Genomic DNA, 19765 nt, shown 5'->3' with positions numbered 1-19765 from the left:
CAGCCAGCCCCCGCCCTCCCCGAGTCATGACACTCACACCCACAAAAGCTACTGGGAAGTGCCCAATTCTGCACTGAGCACCATTCAGGAAGTGACATGACTTCTGATTCTGGTTCAATAAATAAAAGAAAGGTTCCAGGCTGCGCTGGGGTTGTTACAGCCATTGGCCTCAGGGAGGAACTCTGGGGAGGGGGCCTCTCTTAGAACTCGTCGTCGGAGCTCAGCAGAAGGGTCTTCTCATTGTCCCGGGCACCCGAGCAGCTGTGGGAGCGCGAAATGATGTGGCTGCCATTGCGCCAGGGTGGGCCATGCTCCAGCGTTGACTGCTGGGTGTACTGCTGGTAGGCGGGGGAGAAGTTGTGGATAGCGTCTTGGACGATGTCATGAGGGTTCATGGTCTCCTTGAGGCTGCTGGAGATGCTCTTCATGGGGGCGCAGCGACCTGCCAGGCAAGGTGGGAGAGCGCAGTGAGAAAGACAAAGCCTTAAAAATCAGAGAAGGGAATTTTCACACAGTGACCCACAGCCCCGGACACCCTAGCACCTTTTTCACAGGCTGCCTTCAAATGGCTTCAAAAGAAGTGCCGTAAAAATAGTACAAGCTTTCAGGGGCACACCCCCAGCATTTGGAAGAGGATTGGTCACAACTGGCCAAGCAATTCCACTTCAAAACAGCAGACTGGAGACATGCAGTAGGAATGGGCTGCACACAAATTGCTGACAATCCCACCCTGCATCCTCACCCTGGCTGGTAGGGTGTGTGATCGCAAGGCACAGATTGAGAAGCATTTCTGTAAGGGATTTGGAGAAGGCACAAAAGAGCAAGAGGAAGGTTCTAGGAATTCGGGGGAAATATGGGGCTTGCATTCATTAGGAAGGACAGTGGCTGCAGACAGGACTGAGGGGTTCACCACTGTGATGGGCGGCAGAAAACGTTTACAAAGAGAAGGGAGATGGGAAGCGAGGAAGGAAGGGAGGGAGAAAGCAACAGAGACGGGCCCTCTGCATGGGGCTAGGGATGTGTGTGTGTGTCTCACACAGCAGCAGTGATGGATGCTGCAGCTGGGCCAACTCCATATGGGAGTCAGTCAGGCCTGACGGATGTGGGGAAATTACAGGGTGCAAGACAGAGAGGTACAGAGCCTCCTATCTTGGAATGCTACGAATCCCATTCCTCTCTGAACTGCCAGGGGCATCAGTACCCACATGAGCTTCTGAATTTGCTCCCTGCTCCAAAGGATGAACTCCCCAAACCATCAAAGCATGCTGCTTATTTTTGGCGATAAAAGGGGGACTGTCTCACAGGTGAGGCTGATTGCTTCAATATACACGGCCCCACTCCCACCCTTAGACCTGTGTACAGAGCACATGGCGTTCTTCATACGGCCCATGGTTTTAGCTAGACCTAAAACAATTAAGTGTTTCAACGCGACTGATAAGACTCTCAACCTGCTAGCCCCACCAAAGGCACTCCAGGCTATGAAGTTATGCCACTGCCCTGTTAGGCGACCTACGATACGGGAACTCTCGAGAAGCTGCATTGAGGAAGGCAAGTTCCACACACGGGATGGCAGCAGGAATCTGCCAGCTAGTGCTTCGTAGGGAAGGGTTAGGAAGTGGGAAACCAGTCTGGACAGTATCCTGGTTAAGAGCGACTGAAGAATACACAGAGAACACAGCACCTACCATATGGCCCATACGATGGAACGGCTGCGTCAGAAACCAGTAGCCAAAGCAAGGGAGACAAAGAAAGAAAGGAAAGAGAGAGAGAGAGAGAGATGGGAAATAACAGGCTGAACAAGCAAGTTATTCTCAGACCCGCCACCAAAACATCCCCGCAGTGCTGAGTAGCAATTTAACCATCCATTTAACACATGCAGACTCTACGGCTGAGGGAGGGCAGGATCCCTCTAATTTCCACTGCAAAGCCCCCTATTGTTGGAGTGACCTGTCCTTCCAGAGCCTTTAGGCTTGCTGGGATGGAGTGGTCGTGCCATGACCTTCACATGCCATCTGTGCATGATGCGGATCCCATCTCTAAAGGGAAGGAAGCCACACCCCTTTATTTAGGGAAGGAGGGAAAAACACCATGACAGACTGGTACAGTGGTGGGCACAAGAACATCCTCTCTTCACTGGCCAGCTTCCAAGTCCCTCTGCTGATGCTCTTCCTTTTCCCAAGAGCAGGGTCTCTGACCCTTCTGTCCTCAGAATGCCGCTGCAGGAAGATCCCCCTCCCTCATGCCAAGGGCACACACTTCCATCTCCCTCAGTTTGAGGGAAACAGGAGCTTCCTCAGACCTCTCCCCCGACTCCCTTGTGTCTGCTGCCCAACCTGAACATGTGGTGTTCCCCCACAGAGGGACACAGGAAAGAGGCCACTATGCCATCCTCTGACAGGAGACTAATTCTTACAGGCCTGAAGTCTGTAGCGAGCTGTTCTGGGTGGAGTACTGGGGAATTGAAAAGGAAACATTGAAAATCAAACTGTGTTCTGCCCTGTAGGGCCCTTGCACACAGTGTCTGTGCAAATGTAAGTGGAGAGAGAACGCTTTCCTGAGTATCCAGATTGGGAGCCTAGGACCCAATAAACCAGCTACACCAAAGTGTACGCATGCCCTCCCATGGAGGCTGGCTCCTGTACCTTGTGCGTCAAGTCGCTTGTCTGCATAGACCTTATAGGTGAAGGCATGGCGCAGGGCAAGGGCTGCGAAGAACATCTCCACGCAGATGATGAAGTCCTGGTAGCCGGCGGCCACAGTACCTTCGCCCACAGACACGTTGGCCGAATGGATCTTGGGAATGGCACCACACTTCTCAAGAATAGCCAGCAGCATCCCTAAGCAGGGCAACAGATTCAAACACAAGTGAGGGGGAAAAAAAGGTTGACCTCACAACTCCCCACAGAATGAGCATGGCCAATTGTCTGTGCACATGTCCAGGCAAACTCGTTTAACAAAATGACTGCTACAGGAAGTTAGCTGGATGCTCCCATTCATCCGGTCAGCGGCGGCTCCAGGCACCAGCGTTCCAAGCGCGTGCCTGGGGTGGCAACTGCGGGGGGCGCCCTGCCGGTCCCTGCGAGGGTGGCAGTCAGGCTGCCTTTGGCGGCATGCCTGCGGGAGGTCCGCCAGTCCCGCGGATTCGGCGGCAATTTGGTGGCGGGTACGCCAAAGCCGCGGGACCGGGGACCTCCCGCAGGCATGCCACTGAAGGCAGCCTGCCTGCCGTGCTTGGGGCGGCAAAAAAGTTGGAGCCGCCCCTGCATCCTATTTTGTAGTACAAGGGAAAAGCAGCATCTTGTGAAATTAAATAGCAACAAATTTGAGCACAGATAGCACTTAAATAGGAACATTTTTCTAATCACAACGTATAAATGAATCGCACAAGTATTGGGCAAGTACATGAATTTGAGTTTTCTACTTTCTCTGTAGCATGTGACAACGTTGCTAATGCCATAGCAATATAGTGGACTACACAGACTATTAGTTTGTTCTGATGGAGTAGTTCCTTATATCTATGTATCTTGCCCTGATCCATTGGGGGTTTTGCAGCTACATTACATGTGTTTCAGTTGATGTGTCATTTAGCAAAAAGGTATATGAGCTTGTGACTGAAGATTTGTTGATAATCTTTAAAAGAGACCCATCATTTCAGGTTTGTCACTTTAAACAATACAATTGCAGTATGCAAATAAACTCATGCCAGCTGCATCTTGCCACTGGCAGAGCTGCCCAAGGCCACCATGAAACAAGCAGCTGGTTTGTGAGGCAGGTGTGTGTCAAAGACAGTGGGGGAGGAATAAAGATGACAAAGGGGGAGAGAGCTTCTCCTGGGATGAACAACCACGTACTAAAGGATCACAAGAGAGAGACTTGGTGGCTACTCAACACTTGTTCCATCAGCTTTTACTTCCCCGGAGCCTCCCTAATGAGATCTGCAGGCTAGGGAGAGGAGGTGCCTCACCTTGCCAGAAGGACAGGAAGATGACGGACTTGACCATGAAGAACTTGAGAACAGGGCTGTAGGGGCTGAGCAGCTCGCGTGTGGCAAAGTAGAAGAGGAAGAGCGCGTAGAGCGCCAGGCTGACTGAAATATTGTAGATGATCGTCACATAGAGGTAGCCGCGGGTGACACTGAAATGAGAGGAAACACAAACCCTCTGCAGCTCACAAATATCCTCCATCCCTCGCCTCTTCGAGACAAGGGTACAACATTCCTTTCCCCTCTGGCACCCCCACTCAACCCCTTCCCTGAGGTAACATGAAACCCATCGGCTCCGCTCTCACATGCCTCCTTTCCCCTCCACGCCGCCCTCCCTCTTCTCATGCACAGCCCAAGAGCCCCCTTTCTCCACACTCCCTCTCCCCACCAGGACTCTGTGCAGTCACTCAGACCCCAGGCAGCCAGGCCCTTTCCTTCACAAACGCATGGAACATCAGGCCTATGAGAGGCTTGCTTGCTGGAGAAATCCCATGACACTAAACAGTTTGCTTACTCGAAGTCACCGTCCCGGTACTTGCCAAAGGCCTGGAGGATGACTGTGCTGATCGCCATAAGGGGCTTCACCACACAGAACTGCAGGGTGGCCTAAGGGAAAGAGGAATGAGATGGAGAAGGAGAAAGAACAAGTGCCATATACACACACACACAGGCTTTGATCCAGGGGCAACCAATACCATGTATCAGTCACCATCAGAGCAGTTCAACAGCATAGTGTGGTTCCAGTCCTAACAATTACACTGGTCCCACTGTTCCTTAACTGCAGTTATCTGGGAGTAAAAGATGAGAAAGATTCATATCGTGTGCGTCCATCTGGCTGCCCCTCCTCCACCACAAGAGGCGAAGCCCACCCCTGGGCTGGAGGTGGCAAGAGACTGCTCAATGACAGTCGGTTCAGATGCTGGGTTGCAGTAGAGGTAGGGAGACCACCCATCCTGTATTTTAAGTGAAGGTCTTTAACTGGGGCCTAATGTTCTGTGACCAAGTCCAGTGAGGAGCTATTGAGAAACGTCTGATCAGATAAAATGCATGTTTCCAGGCAATAACCACACATGATCCTACCCTGGGGCATGGTACACACACAATTCTGTATAATGAACAAAATGTTATGGAATGGTGTCCTGGGATACGGGTGGGGAGGGGAAGAAAGGACTCTGGTCCATATTTTTCATCACCATATTCTCTGTCTGCTTGCAATGCAGGTGGTCACCTTACATGGGAGAAAAGAGGAAACAACTCCAGACTCTTCTTAGAAAGGGATATCTCGGCAAATGAAACCGCGTAAGGTGGTTTCAGATACCACAGTGACGAGTGCTGTCTAAACGCCTAGCTAGGTTAGATCCGTTCTGCTTTCACTTGCATGAGCTTAGAGTCAGTCTGGAAGGGAGAATCGCCCTGGAGGCTCTCTAGGACTTGAGAGCAGTTCTGTCTGCTCCATCATGTGTCCCAGCACTGAGCATGGCCTCAACCTCCACCCCCTCACGATTCCCTCCCACCCCAAACCTCAGCAGTAAGAAACATTTAACTTCGGGGAGAGAGACGAAGCTGAACTTCATAAAGGTCAGAGGTGGGGGGAGAGGGGGAAGACCCTAAAATTTTAACTGGAGTCTCCCTAAAGCAGATCAGGTAAGAGTTTTGCAAGGTGCTGAGGGGGGTAGAAGGAAGGTAAAACCAAAGGGAAGGTTGCTGTTGGTAAGACACAATTTGCTAGTGGTCATAAGACTTCAAGGAGATACAAAATCCAACACAAGCCAGTAGGTGAGTCACCAAGATGAGAATTGAATAAGGTCAAGCTAATTGGTAAACAACAACTCTGAGCTTCCTCTCCCTCCAGTCCAAGGATTGTTTAACTATTTCCCTGCAATCCAAACCACACACTTTTGTTTTTAGGCACTTCCTGGGGAAGAAAGCATTAAGACATATGGGAAATGCACTGAGGGCACATGACCCAGACATCATGAAGGTCACTGGGCACAAGTCGGGAAAGAACCTCTGCGTAATACCCTGCTGTGGAGATAAGTGTCTGCCCAGGCTTTTAGACCACACCCGCCGCTGTGGCCTCTGAGGGGATCTACAATGCAACAGAAAATCCACAGCACCAAGTCTCAGAGGCCAGGTCAATTGACTTAGACTAACAGGACTCAGGCTGCGGTGCTAAAAATTGCAGTGTAGACATTTGGACTCAGGCTGGAGCCCAGGCTCAAACTCCACAAGGGGGGTGGGTCTCAGAGCCTGGGCTCCAGCCCAAATGACTACACTGCAGTTTTTAGCCCCACAGCCCAAGCCCCACGAACCCGAGTCAGCTGCATCTGTGCCACGGGTCTTTTATTGCAGCGTAGATGTACCCTGAGTGCCCAAGATACACATGGCCAATACAGACGGATACAGCAGACGCCTGTCTGAGAACAGCCCAGTTCAAGAGAGGGGAGGGGAAGGATAGTTGCTTGCTGAAGAGACCTTCAGCACTAACAAGGCTGATGAGACCCGACAGGGTGACACCACTACCAGACAGGCTCAGGGTGGGGCCGAGGATGGCCAAGGTGTTCCTTTTAACAGGGTTTCCCTCAGTGGGTCATCGTGGAGATAAACTGGGCAGTCAGGTGGCCCTGGAAGCTTTCCTGCTCCCCAGTGCTGGAATCCCAAGGAGGTCCCAGAGGCTGGGCTTGGTGCCACAGATTGCCCATTGAACTGCTGTCAGCCCAACTTCCATGGAGTGAGAGGGAAGTGCCTCACATCCCTCTGGCAGGCTAGAAAGCGGTGCTAGAAGTTTGCAAAGGGCAGTTGCATCTGGAAGAATGGTCACCACGATGCAGGGAAGTGAGGGAGCCTAGAAAAATATCCATCTAAGACAGAATTGTCAAACCCTCAGCCCGCTTGATCGATTTGTGGAACCTGCACAACATACTCAGAGTTCGCAGAATTTCAGCCTTCATTAAACCAAAACAAAAAGTTGCTATTCCTCCTGGTTGAGAAGAAAACCTTCCAAATATGAACTGAGTGTTACCCACGTAGTGATGTCGGCCTAAGTCTGCAGATGGTCTGAAACAACAGCGCTGAGAGGGGTGAACCACCCTATGCCCTGTTAATCTCACTGGGGTGTTACTCGAAAGCCAGCTGACGACACTTTAAATGTCAACATTAGCTATTTCATTGCTCATAATTGTAAGGGGGGGGAAATGGAGAAGGGGGTGGGAGTGAAGCCCAGGTGAGGAAGGAATTAGGAGTTCCTTAGGGAAGGAAAAAACAGAGGGAAGAATGGAAATACATAAAGGCAGGCAAGAGGGAGAGAAACAAATAAAGGAGGATAAGGAACGAAGAAATAGCCACAGTCCTAAAGGTCACTACGCTTCCCAGGGAGTAATGCTGAATGCGATAGTCAGGCGGTTTTCACTCTTTATCTCAATGCAAACTTTTCATTGAGCTCAGATGGAGCTCTGGTGCAGAGTAAGGGCAGCAAATGGGCCTAAATTCATAATGAGACCCAAAGGCTATAATTAAAAATGGAATTCGGCCCTTTTTCAGAGAATGAAAGCAACGCCCCAATCTAACCAAACCTGTTTCAGTCACTATCTACAGAGAGATCCTGCATGTCACTCTCAGTAGCTTAGCAAATCTCTACCTTTACTGCTACCTTGTGGCAGTCAGCAGTGACAGCCTCCTGGACCCCATGACCGAACACATGACACGGATTTGTCGTCATTTAGATTTCTCTCTCTTCCTGACATACCCACTTCATCATGCACCCGCCCCCCGAGTGAGCAATATGCTGGAGAAGTTCCTCCTGCAAAGTGGTGTGTCACGATGATCAGACTCCATACTCCCACTCCTAACCACACTGGCAAAGCTGGGACCTCAAGAGACACTTACACAACTACTGGGGGTGTCTGGGACCCAAGAAGGCACCAAGTTCTCATAGGGGATCTGGGACCTGCCCATCCCAGGAGGGGAAGAGGAAACAAACATCAGTTCCTAGGGACTCCTGGGGTTTGGAGTAGATCCTGTAGAGAAGACAGGTCATTTCCCTTGCTAACCGCCTTTCTAGTTTTTGGGTGGGCAGAGCAACATGGTATATCTGCTTCAGCGCTATTACAACATGATAACAGATTTATTCTCGCCCACCAAGCTACGTGCCTTTCTCAGCTCGATCTCATAAATCCACTGAACAGAGGTTGGTCCAAAGGAGCCCTCATCTCAGAAACTCCATGGGCCAGGCATTACTGCCTCCTCTCCTGCTTCTTGCACACAGACCAGCTTTCTTCAGCCCGTACCTGTTTGCAGAACCTCAGGAATCCGATGGAATACGTCTTCCCCCACAGGCAGCAAGTCCCATACATGCAACTGGACCTGAAAATGCAACACAGCAGGACAGCCAGAGAAAGAGAAGTCAGAGGGCAGAGCTCAGGATATGGCAAGCAATGAGATGCAGGCCCTTGCCTGCCCATCTCCTCCCCATGAAAATATAAGATTCTTGCTTTCACCAGGCCTAATTAGTCATCACCATAGCGACAACAGCCTTAGTCTCCTTCAGAGATGCAGACATGAACAGAGGTGTGGTCTTGCACTCCTATCTCTGCCCCCCAAAACCGATTTTTGGCAGGGAAGTTGTTGGCTAGCATGGTCTGGCGCTAGAAAAGGAGAGCAGGCAGCCACAACCAGCATAGGCTAGGGAAAGGAAACACATACTGGGGGGAGGGGAGAAGAAACTACAGGGGAGCCAGGTGAACATGAAAGCTCTACATAGGTAGGCTCAGTTCACATGTGATGATCTGAATGGCCTCATCGAGCGTGAGTGGATGCTTGTAAATCCGTTTGAGTCCTGTGTGTAATGAGCTAGGTGGTATCATCCGATCCAGTTCCAGGGTACACTTATTGCACCACACAGTTTCCAGTGGCAGGGGTTAAAACAAATCCTGTGATACAGAAGCCCCCAGGGAAGGATGGGCGAGAGTGCTGTAAATAGACTTGGAGTACTCACTCGATAGATTTCCCTCTGATCTCAGACATGATGGAGCTCTCCCCCCCAAGGTACTCATAGCAGAGGCTGAGGAAGTTGTAGATTACAAAGGCTGCAAAGACAGATTAACCAGATCAAAATCATGACGCCCACTGAACGGGGACAAGCAGCTGGGGTGCAGGGGAGAAGCAAAACCAGCAGTAATGACAATCTGTGCAGCGCCTTTCATTCTGAGAATCCCAGACTGTTTTTACAGGGTGCACTCCTCCTCCTGCTTCAGCAGTTACATGGCACGCTGCGTCGAAACCCGGCAGGGCACCAAGGCTAATGCCCCTACTCTTCCCAAAAGTGCCATGGGACTTTTAGCCCCCACCACTCTGGTCAAGGCCTCTGTTTTACATCTCCTCTGTAAGATGCCCTTCCCTGACTCACAGCGCTCCTTAGGACTATTCTGGGGCATTAGCCTAGTACTCACTCACATGGAAAAACATCCCTAATGAATCATCCATCTCACTTCTTTCCGCACCCTCCACTCACCTTTGAGGTCTCTAAACCAAGGCTACGATTTTGTTACAGAAGTCACGGAAATCACGGAATCTGTGACTTCCAAAGCCCTTCATGACTTCAGCCCCCGGTGGCTGGGGGGACCCCACAGCTCCCTGCCACCGCAGACGGCAGGGGGACCCTGGAGCTCTGAGCCCCCATGAGTGGTGGGGGCCCCCAGAGATCCCAGCCAGCCTCCACAGCTGCCCAGTGGCTTCACATTTTGTCATGGATATTTTTTAGTAAAAGTCAGGGACAGGTCACGGGCTTCTGTGAATTTTTCTTTCTTACCCGTGACCCATCCGTGATTTTTACTAAAATATCCATGACAAAATCTTAGCCTTACAAATGAGGCCCTACCCTGCTTAGCTTAGGACAGCTGATGAGCAAACAGTCTCTCCTATGTGATCTGACTGCGGGCACTCCCCCTGCTCCCCACAGGGAGACCCAAAGAAATGGAGGGGTGATCTGGTGACTGAAACTTTGTTTCACAGTTTATGGCAAAAATTAGAACCTGCAGTCTGCCTATTATTCTCCACAGAAAGGTGTAATATTTTTCACTAACTGGGGAGATGAGTAAGGGCTTTACATCACCCACCAGGATGCATCCCCCATGCAGTACATTTGCTGCTTCTTCTGGATCACCCCTTACATGAGGAATGCTCTCCCCTCTTCAAGACTCACCTCCGCTGACACCTACACTATATTGCCAACTGAAAACAGCCACGTGAATGGCGGGGGTGGTGCCAGCCTCTTCCTTGCCATGAGGTTCCGCCTCTCTCTGTGGCCCCGCCCCTTCTCCTCCCCCCCCTCCCCCCAGCACAGTTCCCCCCTCCGGGCAGACCAGAAGCCAGAGCTGGGCAGTCTGCGGTGCAGGCTGTTTGCAGGCGGCAAGAGCCTCCCAGGTAGGGGAACCAGCTCTGGGGCGGACAGAGCCCTCTGGCACTTGGGGAGCAGCAACTGTGGGGGGCAGTGCCCCTGGAGCCTGGACCAGTGCAGGTCAGTCTGGGCTGCTGTGGGGAGCCCCAGCCCATCCATCTGCCCTGGGTGGCACCCCCCCGGCGGACAGAGAACCACCCATGATTGGTACAACACAGATTCCAAGTTTAGTGATGGATTTTTTTATTCGTTACTATTTTTATTGTTTTTATTGTTTTCAAGTGGAGCTATTCCCCAAGAGTAAAAATCTCCACTGAACGCGAGAAAGATCTCCCTCCCACCCTCTCCTGCTTTTCCTGGGCATAGTTTTGAAACTGTTCAGAGAATACACAGGGGCAGGGGACGCACCTCCACACAGCACAACAAGCGGGCCAAGCGGGTGAACTTTGGAACGCAGGCTGACCCCTTGAGCAGATGTTGCGATGTTTGCAAACTCCCTAGGCAAGGCGGAGGGGATAATAGCCGTTGCTAGGAGAGGAGTTTCTCAGAGTAGCAGGCTTCCTGCTAGGCCTTTACACACAAACACAGGGAGAGAAAAAATGTCCTCTGGATTGTGTGCATGAGTTTGCCATCTGCTATTGTATCTTAGTGCATTGTCACTGGTCCCTTGAGCAGATTAACTTGTTGACACACCCAGGGGCCTCTCTCCCTGCAACACAGATCTCACTAACAACAAACCCTACAAACAAGGTGCAGTTTAGTCAGGACAGACACACAATAATAGTGGTCCAACAGGATATTCTGCCACAGAGTACAGCCTCTCCCAGGGTGCTGTGGTGGGGCTAGGGGGGAGAGGCTCCTTTTTTGAATGGGGTGAGGGGGTAGATTTTAGAAGTGTTTATTTCAGAGACTGACTGTTTCTTTCTCATATGCCTCAAGGGTGAGTTTTCCTTTCCTAGCCGGGTGGGTCACATTATTAGAAAAGTGCAATAAATAACAGCTATTGATCCTCACACCTTTCTGCCCGTAGGATCCCAAAGCACATTACAGCTCTCTCTCACACACACCACCGAACCACAGTGGCTACTGTAGTGGAATGCAGCAGCCATTCTGTGCCAGGGAAATGATGCAAACAGTTACAGGATGGGAAGAGAGTAACATTGCCAACAGAAACTGCAATGGGGATTTAGGGGCCATGTGAGGAGGGGCAGAATACAATTGGCCAGCCTGAAGTCTGCTCAGGTGTTGGGGAGACCTTTGGGATCTTTAACATCGATGGGCGTTCAGACCTTCCGTTTTACACCTCCTCTGAAAGAATGAATACAAGTCTGCCATGTGAGAAAATCTCTTCAGAAGCTTTGTGTCTTTCTAAACCGTATCCTAGGGCAATCCCAATATACACTGTCACTCCTACAGCAGCCAGGAGGACAGAAGACATTGTTCCCCAGTCACTAAGCCAGGCTTCAAACCATGGTTCTAGTTCGATAGCAGTACAAATCATAGCCATATGACAGAAGTACGCCCCCTCCACACTTCCTGTCCACATGCAGGACCAGTCCCTGCGCTCCAGTCTGTAACAGAAAGCCCCCATGCTCCGCCATCCCCGCCTTACCTTCGTAGCAGTCCCGCACAGTGCCAAAGTAAACATAGTACTGGTCATTGGTGAAGAAAAGGAGGCTGAGCCATGAGTCGAAGGCGTAAATGGGCACAATGAAGAGGATCCGGACAATGTAGCGCTGCTCATTGGGGCAGCTATAACAGCGCAGATGCATGTAGATCTGAAAGGGGGAAGATGGAGAACAGGATCAGTGACAATCAAACAGAGGAAAGGGTGGGACTGGATGGCCACGGGGGACAGAGAATGGAACACAGAACTCCTCACTGGAGCAGGTGATCTAACGCGGCCTTAAGACAGCAGGGATAAAAAACTGTTACTTTCTTATGGCCACTCGCAGTGGCCTGTGTGAAGTGAATTGGGGGCTGCAGTCCAGTTTCTAATGAGATGGGATTAAATTCATTTTTATTATTTTTTGCTCATTAACACCAAGTGTGGCCTCACGTTCTCTTGTTCATATTTAATTCCCAGATAGCAGAGTCTTGGGATGGACTATCTCCTTTCAGGCACTTAAGATTTCCAACCCTGCAACCTCCTCTTTTCCTCAGCTGTATAGGACTGAGCACATCAGGCTGTCACCATGGTTAAGGCCCTCTTTACCTCTGAGCAGTTTTATATACTTCCCCGTGATTTTTTCATGAAAGAACCCCAGAAAATTCCTTCATATAGGTTTTAAGTAGATGGAGAAGCCCCAAACCCCACTGCCTGCTGGCAAGAGTCATACTATTGCTTTAACATAAAGCCATAAAATGCCAGCCTCTTGCCCTCCCTACCAGAGCAGTATAATTCACAGCTCTGAAATCGGACTCTCTACAGCACAATAAAGTCATAAAACTTGTGCAGCCTGATAACCAATAGAACTGCAAATTCTCTAGTTACCCAGGAACATGGGCTAAGACAACTATGATGTCACAATTCTACCCACTCCCTCCAAAAATCAGGGGGTTCATTAATCATCTCAAAATTAAACTGTCACACCCTTAAAAAAAATTCTCCCCCAGAATAATCATCTTCTAACAACAAAGTTCACCTTTACCAAAAAATATACACCCAGTATGGCAACACTGAATTTGTCAACTTGAAATATACAATCAACCTTCCTTAATGGCCAGGACAAGTAAAGGACTCCAGGCAAAAGCCTGCATAAAGAAAAAGGTCTGACAGCATGTCCTGATGGTCAATGAACACAGGTTTGGTTGAACCAGCAGGGAACATGTTCTTCAGAGGCAAAGTCTTTTACACGTAGTTTTAATTTAAACAACAAAAACCAGAACACACACAACCAACTGGCATGATTTTTTCTTCTTACAATCCAGTTACACTCCTTCAAATTCCTCTCCTCCCATTCCATATCAGACCCTCTCCAACGTGGCTCCCACCCCTTGCACTCAACTGATTTCACCAAAGTCTTTAAAGACCTCTTCCTAGCCAAAGCTCAAAACCAGTACAGCATCCTTATTCTCCTTAACCTGTCAGGCACCTTCAACAGTCAACCACTCTCTTCTTGAAATGGTGTCCCTTCCTTGCCCCCCTCCTGGTTCTCCTCCTACCTCTCTAATTTCTCCTTCAGTGTCTCCTCCTCATCCCCCCTTCCAGCTTTCTGTGAGGATTCCACAGGACGCTGTCCTTGGTTCCCATATCTTCTCCCTTTACACCTTGTCTATAAGCAATCTCACCCGCAAACTCAAACTGAACTAACACCTTCATACAGATGATTCATAGATCTACCTCTCTATTCCAGACCTATCTCAGCTTCTCTCCTCATGGAAGTCTAACTGCCAGTTTAAACTCAACAGGGCTAAAAGAGAGTTCTTCATCTTCACCCCCAATCCCTCCTTGCTACCTCCTTTTTGGACGACTGCAGACACCACTACCATCCTGTCCATCACTTGAGCCCATAACTTGGGTGTCTGTCATCTTTGACTCAGACCTCTCTCAGACCAACATCCTCACATCCAGGCTAGGTCTAAATCATGCAGATTCTTTCTGCATAACATCTCAGACACGGCCTCTCTTATCTGTCCACATGGCTACAACTCCTCCACGTTCTCATAATCACTGCAACATCCTTTTCTCTGGCCTTGACAAATGCAATCTTCCCCTGTTCATCCATTCAGAATGCTGCTGCAAAGATCATTTTCCTAGCTCGTCACTTGGACCACGTCACCCCTCTCCCTGAATCCCTCCACTGGCTCCCTCTCTTTTCTACCATATCAAACATAAGCTATTTGTATTCACTTTCGAGGCTCTTTATGACCTATCCCGACCCCACCTATCATCTCTCATTCAGTATCAAAAGGTCAGCTCTCGCCTGCCGTCAGCCCATGTCGCCAGCCTCCATCCCCCACTTGTTAAATTCTGAAACAAGCACCTTTGTGCACCTCACACTTGGCAGAAGCTGCCCGTGAACATTCACCAAGCTACCTTGTTATCCACCTTCAAATCCTTCCTCAAAACTCTCCTCTGCTATGATACCTATAAAATACTTGATGGTGAGACAGCTGGTGTGCTAAGACCACAGCCTGTCATACTGACCAACATTGTCTCATTGTTTCTTGTACTACCGTCTCGCATCTTATACTTAGAGTGTAAGCTCCTTGGGGCAGGGACCATCTCTTTGTGCTGTGTTTGCACAGCGCCTGGCACAGTGGGATCCTGGTCCAGGGCTGGGGCTCCTAGGCGCTATGATCATGCAAATAATACATAATACCTACCCACCCCCAGGGACACTGAGCGTCTCCAGGTTTCCCTCTCAGAGTTACAGGGATGTAACTAGAGCCTTTCACTGTGTGCACGATCACAAGAGCATGTCAGGCAGGAAATGCCATATGACAGACCAATGACACATTCAACCCAGTCCCCTGCCTCTGACATTTAGCAACACTGGATTCTGAAGAGCAGCGTTTCTCAAACTGGGGTCCCTGACGGTACCCCAGGGGGTCCGCGGGCCTCACCGATCAACTCCTTCCCCTCCCTCCACTCCTCTCCCTCCCTCCCAGCGCCTCCTGCACGGTAAAAGTCCAGCTGTGCAGCAGGGCTAAGGCAGGCTCCCTACCTGCCCCAGCTCCGCAATACTCCTGGAAGCAGCCGGCACGTCCCTCCGGGGCAAGGGGTCTCTGCGCACTGCCCCTGCCTGGAATGCCAACTCTGCAGTTCCCATTGGCCAGGAACTGCGGCCAATGGGAGCGGTGGGGGCGGTGCCTGCGGGCAGGGGCAGCGCGCGGAGACCCCTTGCCACCACCCCCCCGCCCACCTAGGAGCCGCTGCCAGAGAGAGATGTGCTGGTTGCTTTCAGGAGCCACCCAAGGTAAGTGCCGCCTCACACCCCTCACTCCCTCCTGCACCCCAATCCCCTTTCCCAGACCAGAGCCCGCACCCAAATTTCCGCCCAGAGCCTGCACCCCAGGCCCCCTCCCGCACCCAAACTCCCTCCCAGAGCCCGCACCCCTCACCCCCTCCTGCACCCAAACTCCCTCCCAGAGCCCGCACCCTGAGCCCCCTCCTGCACCCAAACTCCCGCCCAGAGCCTGCACCCCTCACCCCCTCCTGCACCCAAACTCCCTCCCAGAGCCACACCCCCTCCTGTACCCCAACCCCCTGCCCCAGCATGGTGAAAGTGAGTGACGGTAGGGGAGAGCAAGTGAGCGATGGAAGGAGGGGGGATGGAGTGAGCGGGACCCCAAAGAAGGGGTAGGGCCTCAGGGAAGGGGGCGTGGCCAGGGCTGAGTGGGGAGGTGAGGCTGGAGAGGGTCCCCAAAATTTTTAAAATCAAAATGGGGTTCCTTGGGTTGCTAAAGTTTGAGAACCGCTGCAGTACAGAACAGCAGAAAACCCTAGCTATGCAATGCTGTACCAGGGGAAGAATTTTTCCCTACTTCCAGCAGGTGATCAATGTGCACCCTGAAGCAGGAGGCTGATAGCACTTATTGTTACCTAAGCTAGTGGCACTACAGGTGTTACTCTTATTCATCAGTGACTAATCTCTTTTCAAACCTCCCTAGACTATTTGCCTCTGCAATACACTGTCATTTTCCAACTCCTACTCAGCTCTCTGGAATCCAACAACACAGAGGTAAGGAACACAGGTTGACACATTTCAGGGCATGTATTTCCCACTGTGTTACAGTCCACATGACGACTACATTAGAGAAGAGGATGTTGGATTGGACTTGTGCTGGAACCCAGAGAATACTGGATGAGATAAGTTGGCCAGGCGTTGCCCCAGAAAGAAAAGGAGAAAAAGCAAAACAAACATTTCCTGCTACTCCTTTCCGTAGCAGAATTCAGCTAGTGGAATTCACTGGCACGGAAGGTCATCAAGGCAGGCACTGCTGGCTGGATGATTTAAAACAATAAACGGCTGATCATTTAATGAACTAACAGCTGACATAACTACAAAATGGCCAGCTAAGAATAGAGGGTAATTAAGCCTCATAAATCATGGCACAATCTCATCACCTACATATTCTGCCCTGTGATGGGATGTGCACCCCACACTGGCCCTGCAAGAGCCAAATTGGACCAGATGGGCCCAATCAGCTAATTAGGCAGCAAAGGAGGGGGAGCTTTAGGCTGGAGGCAGCTAATTAGAGAGAAGCTCACCTGCGAGAGACAGGCAGGGTTCCTACAAAAGACAGGAAAATGGAGACAAAAGAGGCAGCAGGGAGACGGCTACAGTCATTCCCTGGGAGATGTGTTTGAGTAGTTGCAGAGATGAGTTGCCCACAGTTACTCCTTAGGAGGAGGAAGTGAAGAGACTAGCAAACCCAGAGGAGTGGGGAGGGCAAAGAGGTATGGAAATGGCTCGGGGAATGGACCTTGGCTGCTGGGTAGAGGGTCCCTGGGCAGGAACCTGGAGCAGAGGGTGGGCTGGGGTTCCCTGCCAGCCATTGCAGTAGTGGCACAATGAGGCAGTGAAGCAGAAGACTGCCTAAGCCTGCTGGACAGCAGGAACCTTGATACACTTCCCCTGTGGAGGGGAAACCACAATAGTGACCTGACTGGAGGGCTGAGTCAGGAAGAGGACAGCTGTGGCTCCTGGGAGCAAGAGAGGAGCTGCAGAGGAGAAATGGATGGGGTGTAATTGCTGGAAGGGCGTGACTGAGCTAATCTCTAGAGATGCCAGGAGGTGGCACTATCCAGTGGTGAGTAGAGCCCCCATCACATGCCCCCACCTCCACTTCTAGCACTACTCAACAGGCCAACTGTATTATTGAAGGGGAAGTGGGTGTTCACATTCCTCTGAAAGAACAGGTGTGATGGATTGGGAGCAGCTCTGTAATAACTTATAAAGACCATATGGTGGTCTGGTAACTGGGGTGTTTTCTGTATGATTATATTGGCTTAACACAATAGAGGCTGTCAGAAAAACAGGCAGGAAGGAAAACAGCAGCTCGGGATAAGCCACCTCTCTGCAAACACTTGAGAGGTGTTAAGGGACAATGCCAGGACTACTTGCTTTGAAGATTTTGGCTCCTCTCCAAGTAACCATACAAAACTGGCCTGAACCAGGAGAGGAAAAGGCCTGCAGAACATTGAAGATTGACAGGACTCTGGCAGGTTTAAAAAGGAACACTCTCAAGAAAGGGGAGGAGTTTCAGGGGAAACAGACTAAGACTCCTGACAAACTGCTGTAGGGGTCTGAAGAAGTTAGGCCTGCCTAGATGGCCCTCAGGGGGTGGCAGGCCAGTAGGTAAGAGATGTATGTAGACTGTTAGTGTTTAAATCCTTGTTCTCTAATTTTTTTGTTGTTAAAATAAACAGTACCTTCGCTTTAAGATGCTGACTGGTCACAGACTCACCAAGTGAAGAACTGCAGGTGCCAGAACTCCATGAGACCTGCTAGGCAATAATGGTAGGCCTAAGAGTAGGAAAGCTGCAGAATTCCTCCCCAGGAGAAATAAGGCATGAGGCCTAAGACCTGAAGAGGTGCACTCAGACCAGAAAGGGGACAGATTTGCAGCTAGCCCAGTAACTGTGACAACAGGTATTAGCTGATGTTAAAAGCAGGAGACCAGACTGAATGGGCTAATGGCCTTACCTGGTATGGCTATCCCCTTGTGCCTCCGCTACTGAGAGCCAGGCAGAAAGGTGTTTGATCCTCTACATCCTTTATAATGCCCTCCCTTTCCTCACCTGCCTGTGATCTGGGGCTCCTTGCTAGGCAAAAGTTTGATTATTACAAGCCTGAAGACAAAGGGAAAGATGAGACATTGTATAGGCAGGTACCTGGCCACTGCATTCTTAGGTACAGAATGGTGCCATCTGCACCAAGTCTCAGACTCGCATGTTTCTCTTCCCCAAACACACACAAACACTGCTCCTCTCCAGGGAGGTGGAGTTCTGTTTCTCTTGCTGCTTCCTCCTTATGTATTAGCTCTCAGGGAACAGAGCTGATCATTAAGCAACGCGGAGTAGACATCTCCACAACTCTCATTGCCCTTCTACCAACCCCCTGGATCCACCTGAAGCAAAAGAACCCCTCTCAAACATTCCCTTGGTACAGTTTTGTGCAGTACTGAGCACAGTTACCTTTACTGAGTTATAGCTGGTGAATAATTTGCTAGCCTAGATAATTAATTGCCAAGATGCAAGATTAGCTCACACAGTGACTCCTCAAAGTGGAGGGGTGAAAGTCATAAACTGAGCTAGTGATAACAGCAGGAATGATTCTAAAAAAAACCCCACAGCTGGCAGAGACACCCCTCACACCATGTGTATTCACCCAGTTGGGGGGGGGGCAGACAGAGTTACAGGGATCAAACACCGAGATTCTTACCTGATGGCAGGTGATGAGCAAAGCTGTCCACACAAAGAAACCTGAGATGGCCTGAGCAGCAGTGGTCATTAGGAATATTGGCTGCTCCATAGCCGTGGGGCTGCCGTCCTCAGACATCCAGGAGAAGTTTGGGGCTGCAACTGGGGTGGTGGCAGGGGAACCCAGCTCGGGCTCTGACATGACTCCAGTCACCACTATCATTTTGCCTTTTGGGAAGCAGTTCCACCAGGGTTAATACAGAGCTGCCTCCACGCTGAGCCCTGTCAAACCCAAAGGGGATACACAAAAAGGCAGAGATTAATCTCAACCGAATGGACGCAAAGGTAAGAACATTCTGCATTTATACCATGCTTTTCACATGGGATCTTAGAATGCTGTCCAAACAGAACTCAGTTAAGCATTCATAGCACCCTGTGAGATGGTTAGGTAAGGACATATAAGGATCACTCACAGCCAGCTCTAGGGTGAAACCCAGCAGCTATTTAACAGCACAAACACCACCACCCTCCTCCTACAAAACAGTTTAGGCAGGAAGTGAAGAATACTGTATCCATCTGGCACTACAGAAGAATTCAGGTAGGCAGAATTTAAATTGCCCAGACTGGAATGTGGCCAGGACACCCCAGTAAACACCCCAACCCTTGAGAGAGGTGTCTGAGTCCTTTTACACTGAATGGCCAGAGCCTTAGATTTACATCTCATCTGAAACAGCACCACAAGCAGCCCAACACCTGGTAATGCAGAGGGGAACTTGTTCAGCACCAACTCCAAAGGCAAGTGTCCTTTATTAATTACCAACACCACTTGGAGTGCGTGTACACATGCCAAATGCACATACTCCTAGAGTCGCATTGCTAAGGCCACGCTGCTTCCAAATCAGAGGCTTGCATGTGTGACCAATAATGTTCCTGTTACCTATGGAAATAATTCTACCTGCTTTCTTCTCACTTTGCAAGGAGAAGGAAAACAAAAGGTAAATTGGGGGAAAATAGCTGG

At 50.3% G+C, this 19765-nt stretch overlaps 1 protein-coding gene across 1 annotated transcript; it reads right to left on the bottom strand.

Moving 5' to 3' along the window:
• Positions 1-200: 200 nt before the first annotated feature.
• Positions 201-18970, bottom strand: TMEM184B (transmembrane protein 184B). The gene is made up of 8 exons (XM_065417072.1): positions 18770-18970; positions 11989-12154; positions 8976-9066; positions 8269-8344; positions 4497-4588; positions 3965-4134; positions 2643-2837; positions 201-442 (listed from the first exon to the last, which is right to left on the bottom strand). The coding sequence occupies exons 1-8, from the start codon at positions 18968-18970 to the stop codon at positions 201-203; spliced, it is 1233 nt and encodes a 410-aa protein (XP_065273144.1).
• Between the last annotated feature and the right edge of the window lie 795 nt (positions 18971-19765).

This window comes from Emys orbicularis, chromosome 1, assembly GCF_028017835.1.
Source record: "Emys orbicularis isolate rEmyOrb1 chromosome 1, rEmyOrb1.hap1, whole genome shotgun sequence".
NCBI classification, from domain to species: domain Eukaryota; kingdom Metazoa; phylum Chordata; order Testudines; family Emydidae; genus Emys; species Emys orbicularis.
This window is presented reverse-complemented; position numbering and strand designations above follow the sequence as displayed.

What these genes read in the sequence shown, in the direction of transcription:
- TMEM184B (XM_065417072.1), bottom strand. Translation starts at nt 18,970, where the DNA reads ATGATAGTGGTGACTGGAGTCATGTCAGAGCCCGAGCTGGGTTCCCCT. An exon ending in TGTGCGGGACTGCTACGAAG is followed by an intron (nt 9,067 to 11,988) that starts GTAAGGCGGGGA and finishes CTGTCTTTGCAG; the next exon opens with CCTTTGTAATCTACAACTTC. An exon ending in CAAGCGACTTGACGCACAAG is followed by an intron (nt 443 to 2,642) that starts GTACAGGAGCCA and finishes CTTGCCTGGCAG; the next exon opens with GTCGCTGCGCCCCCATGAAG.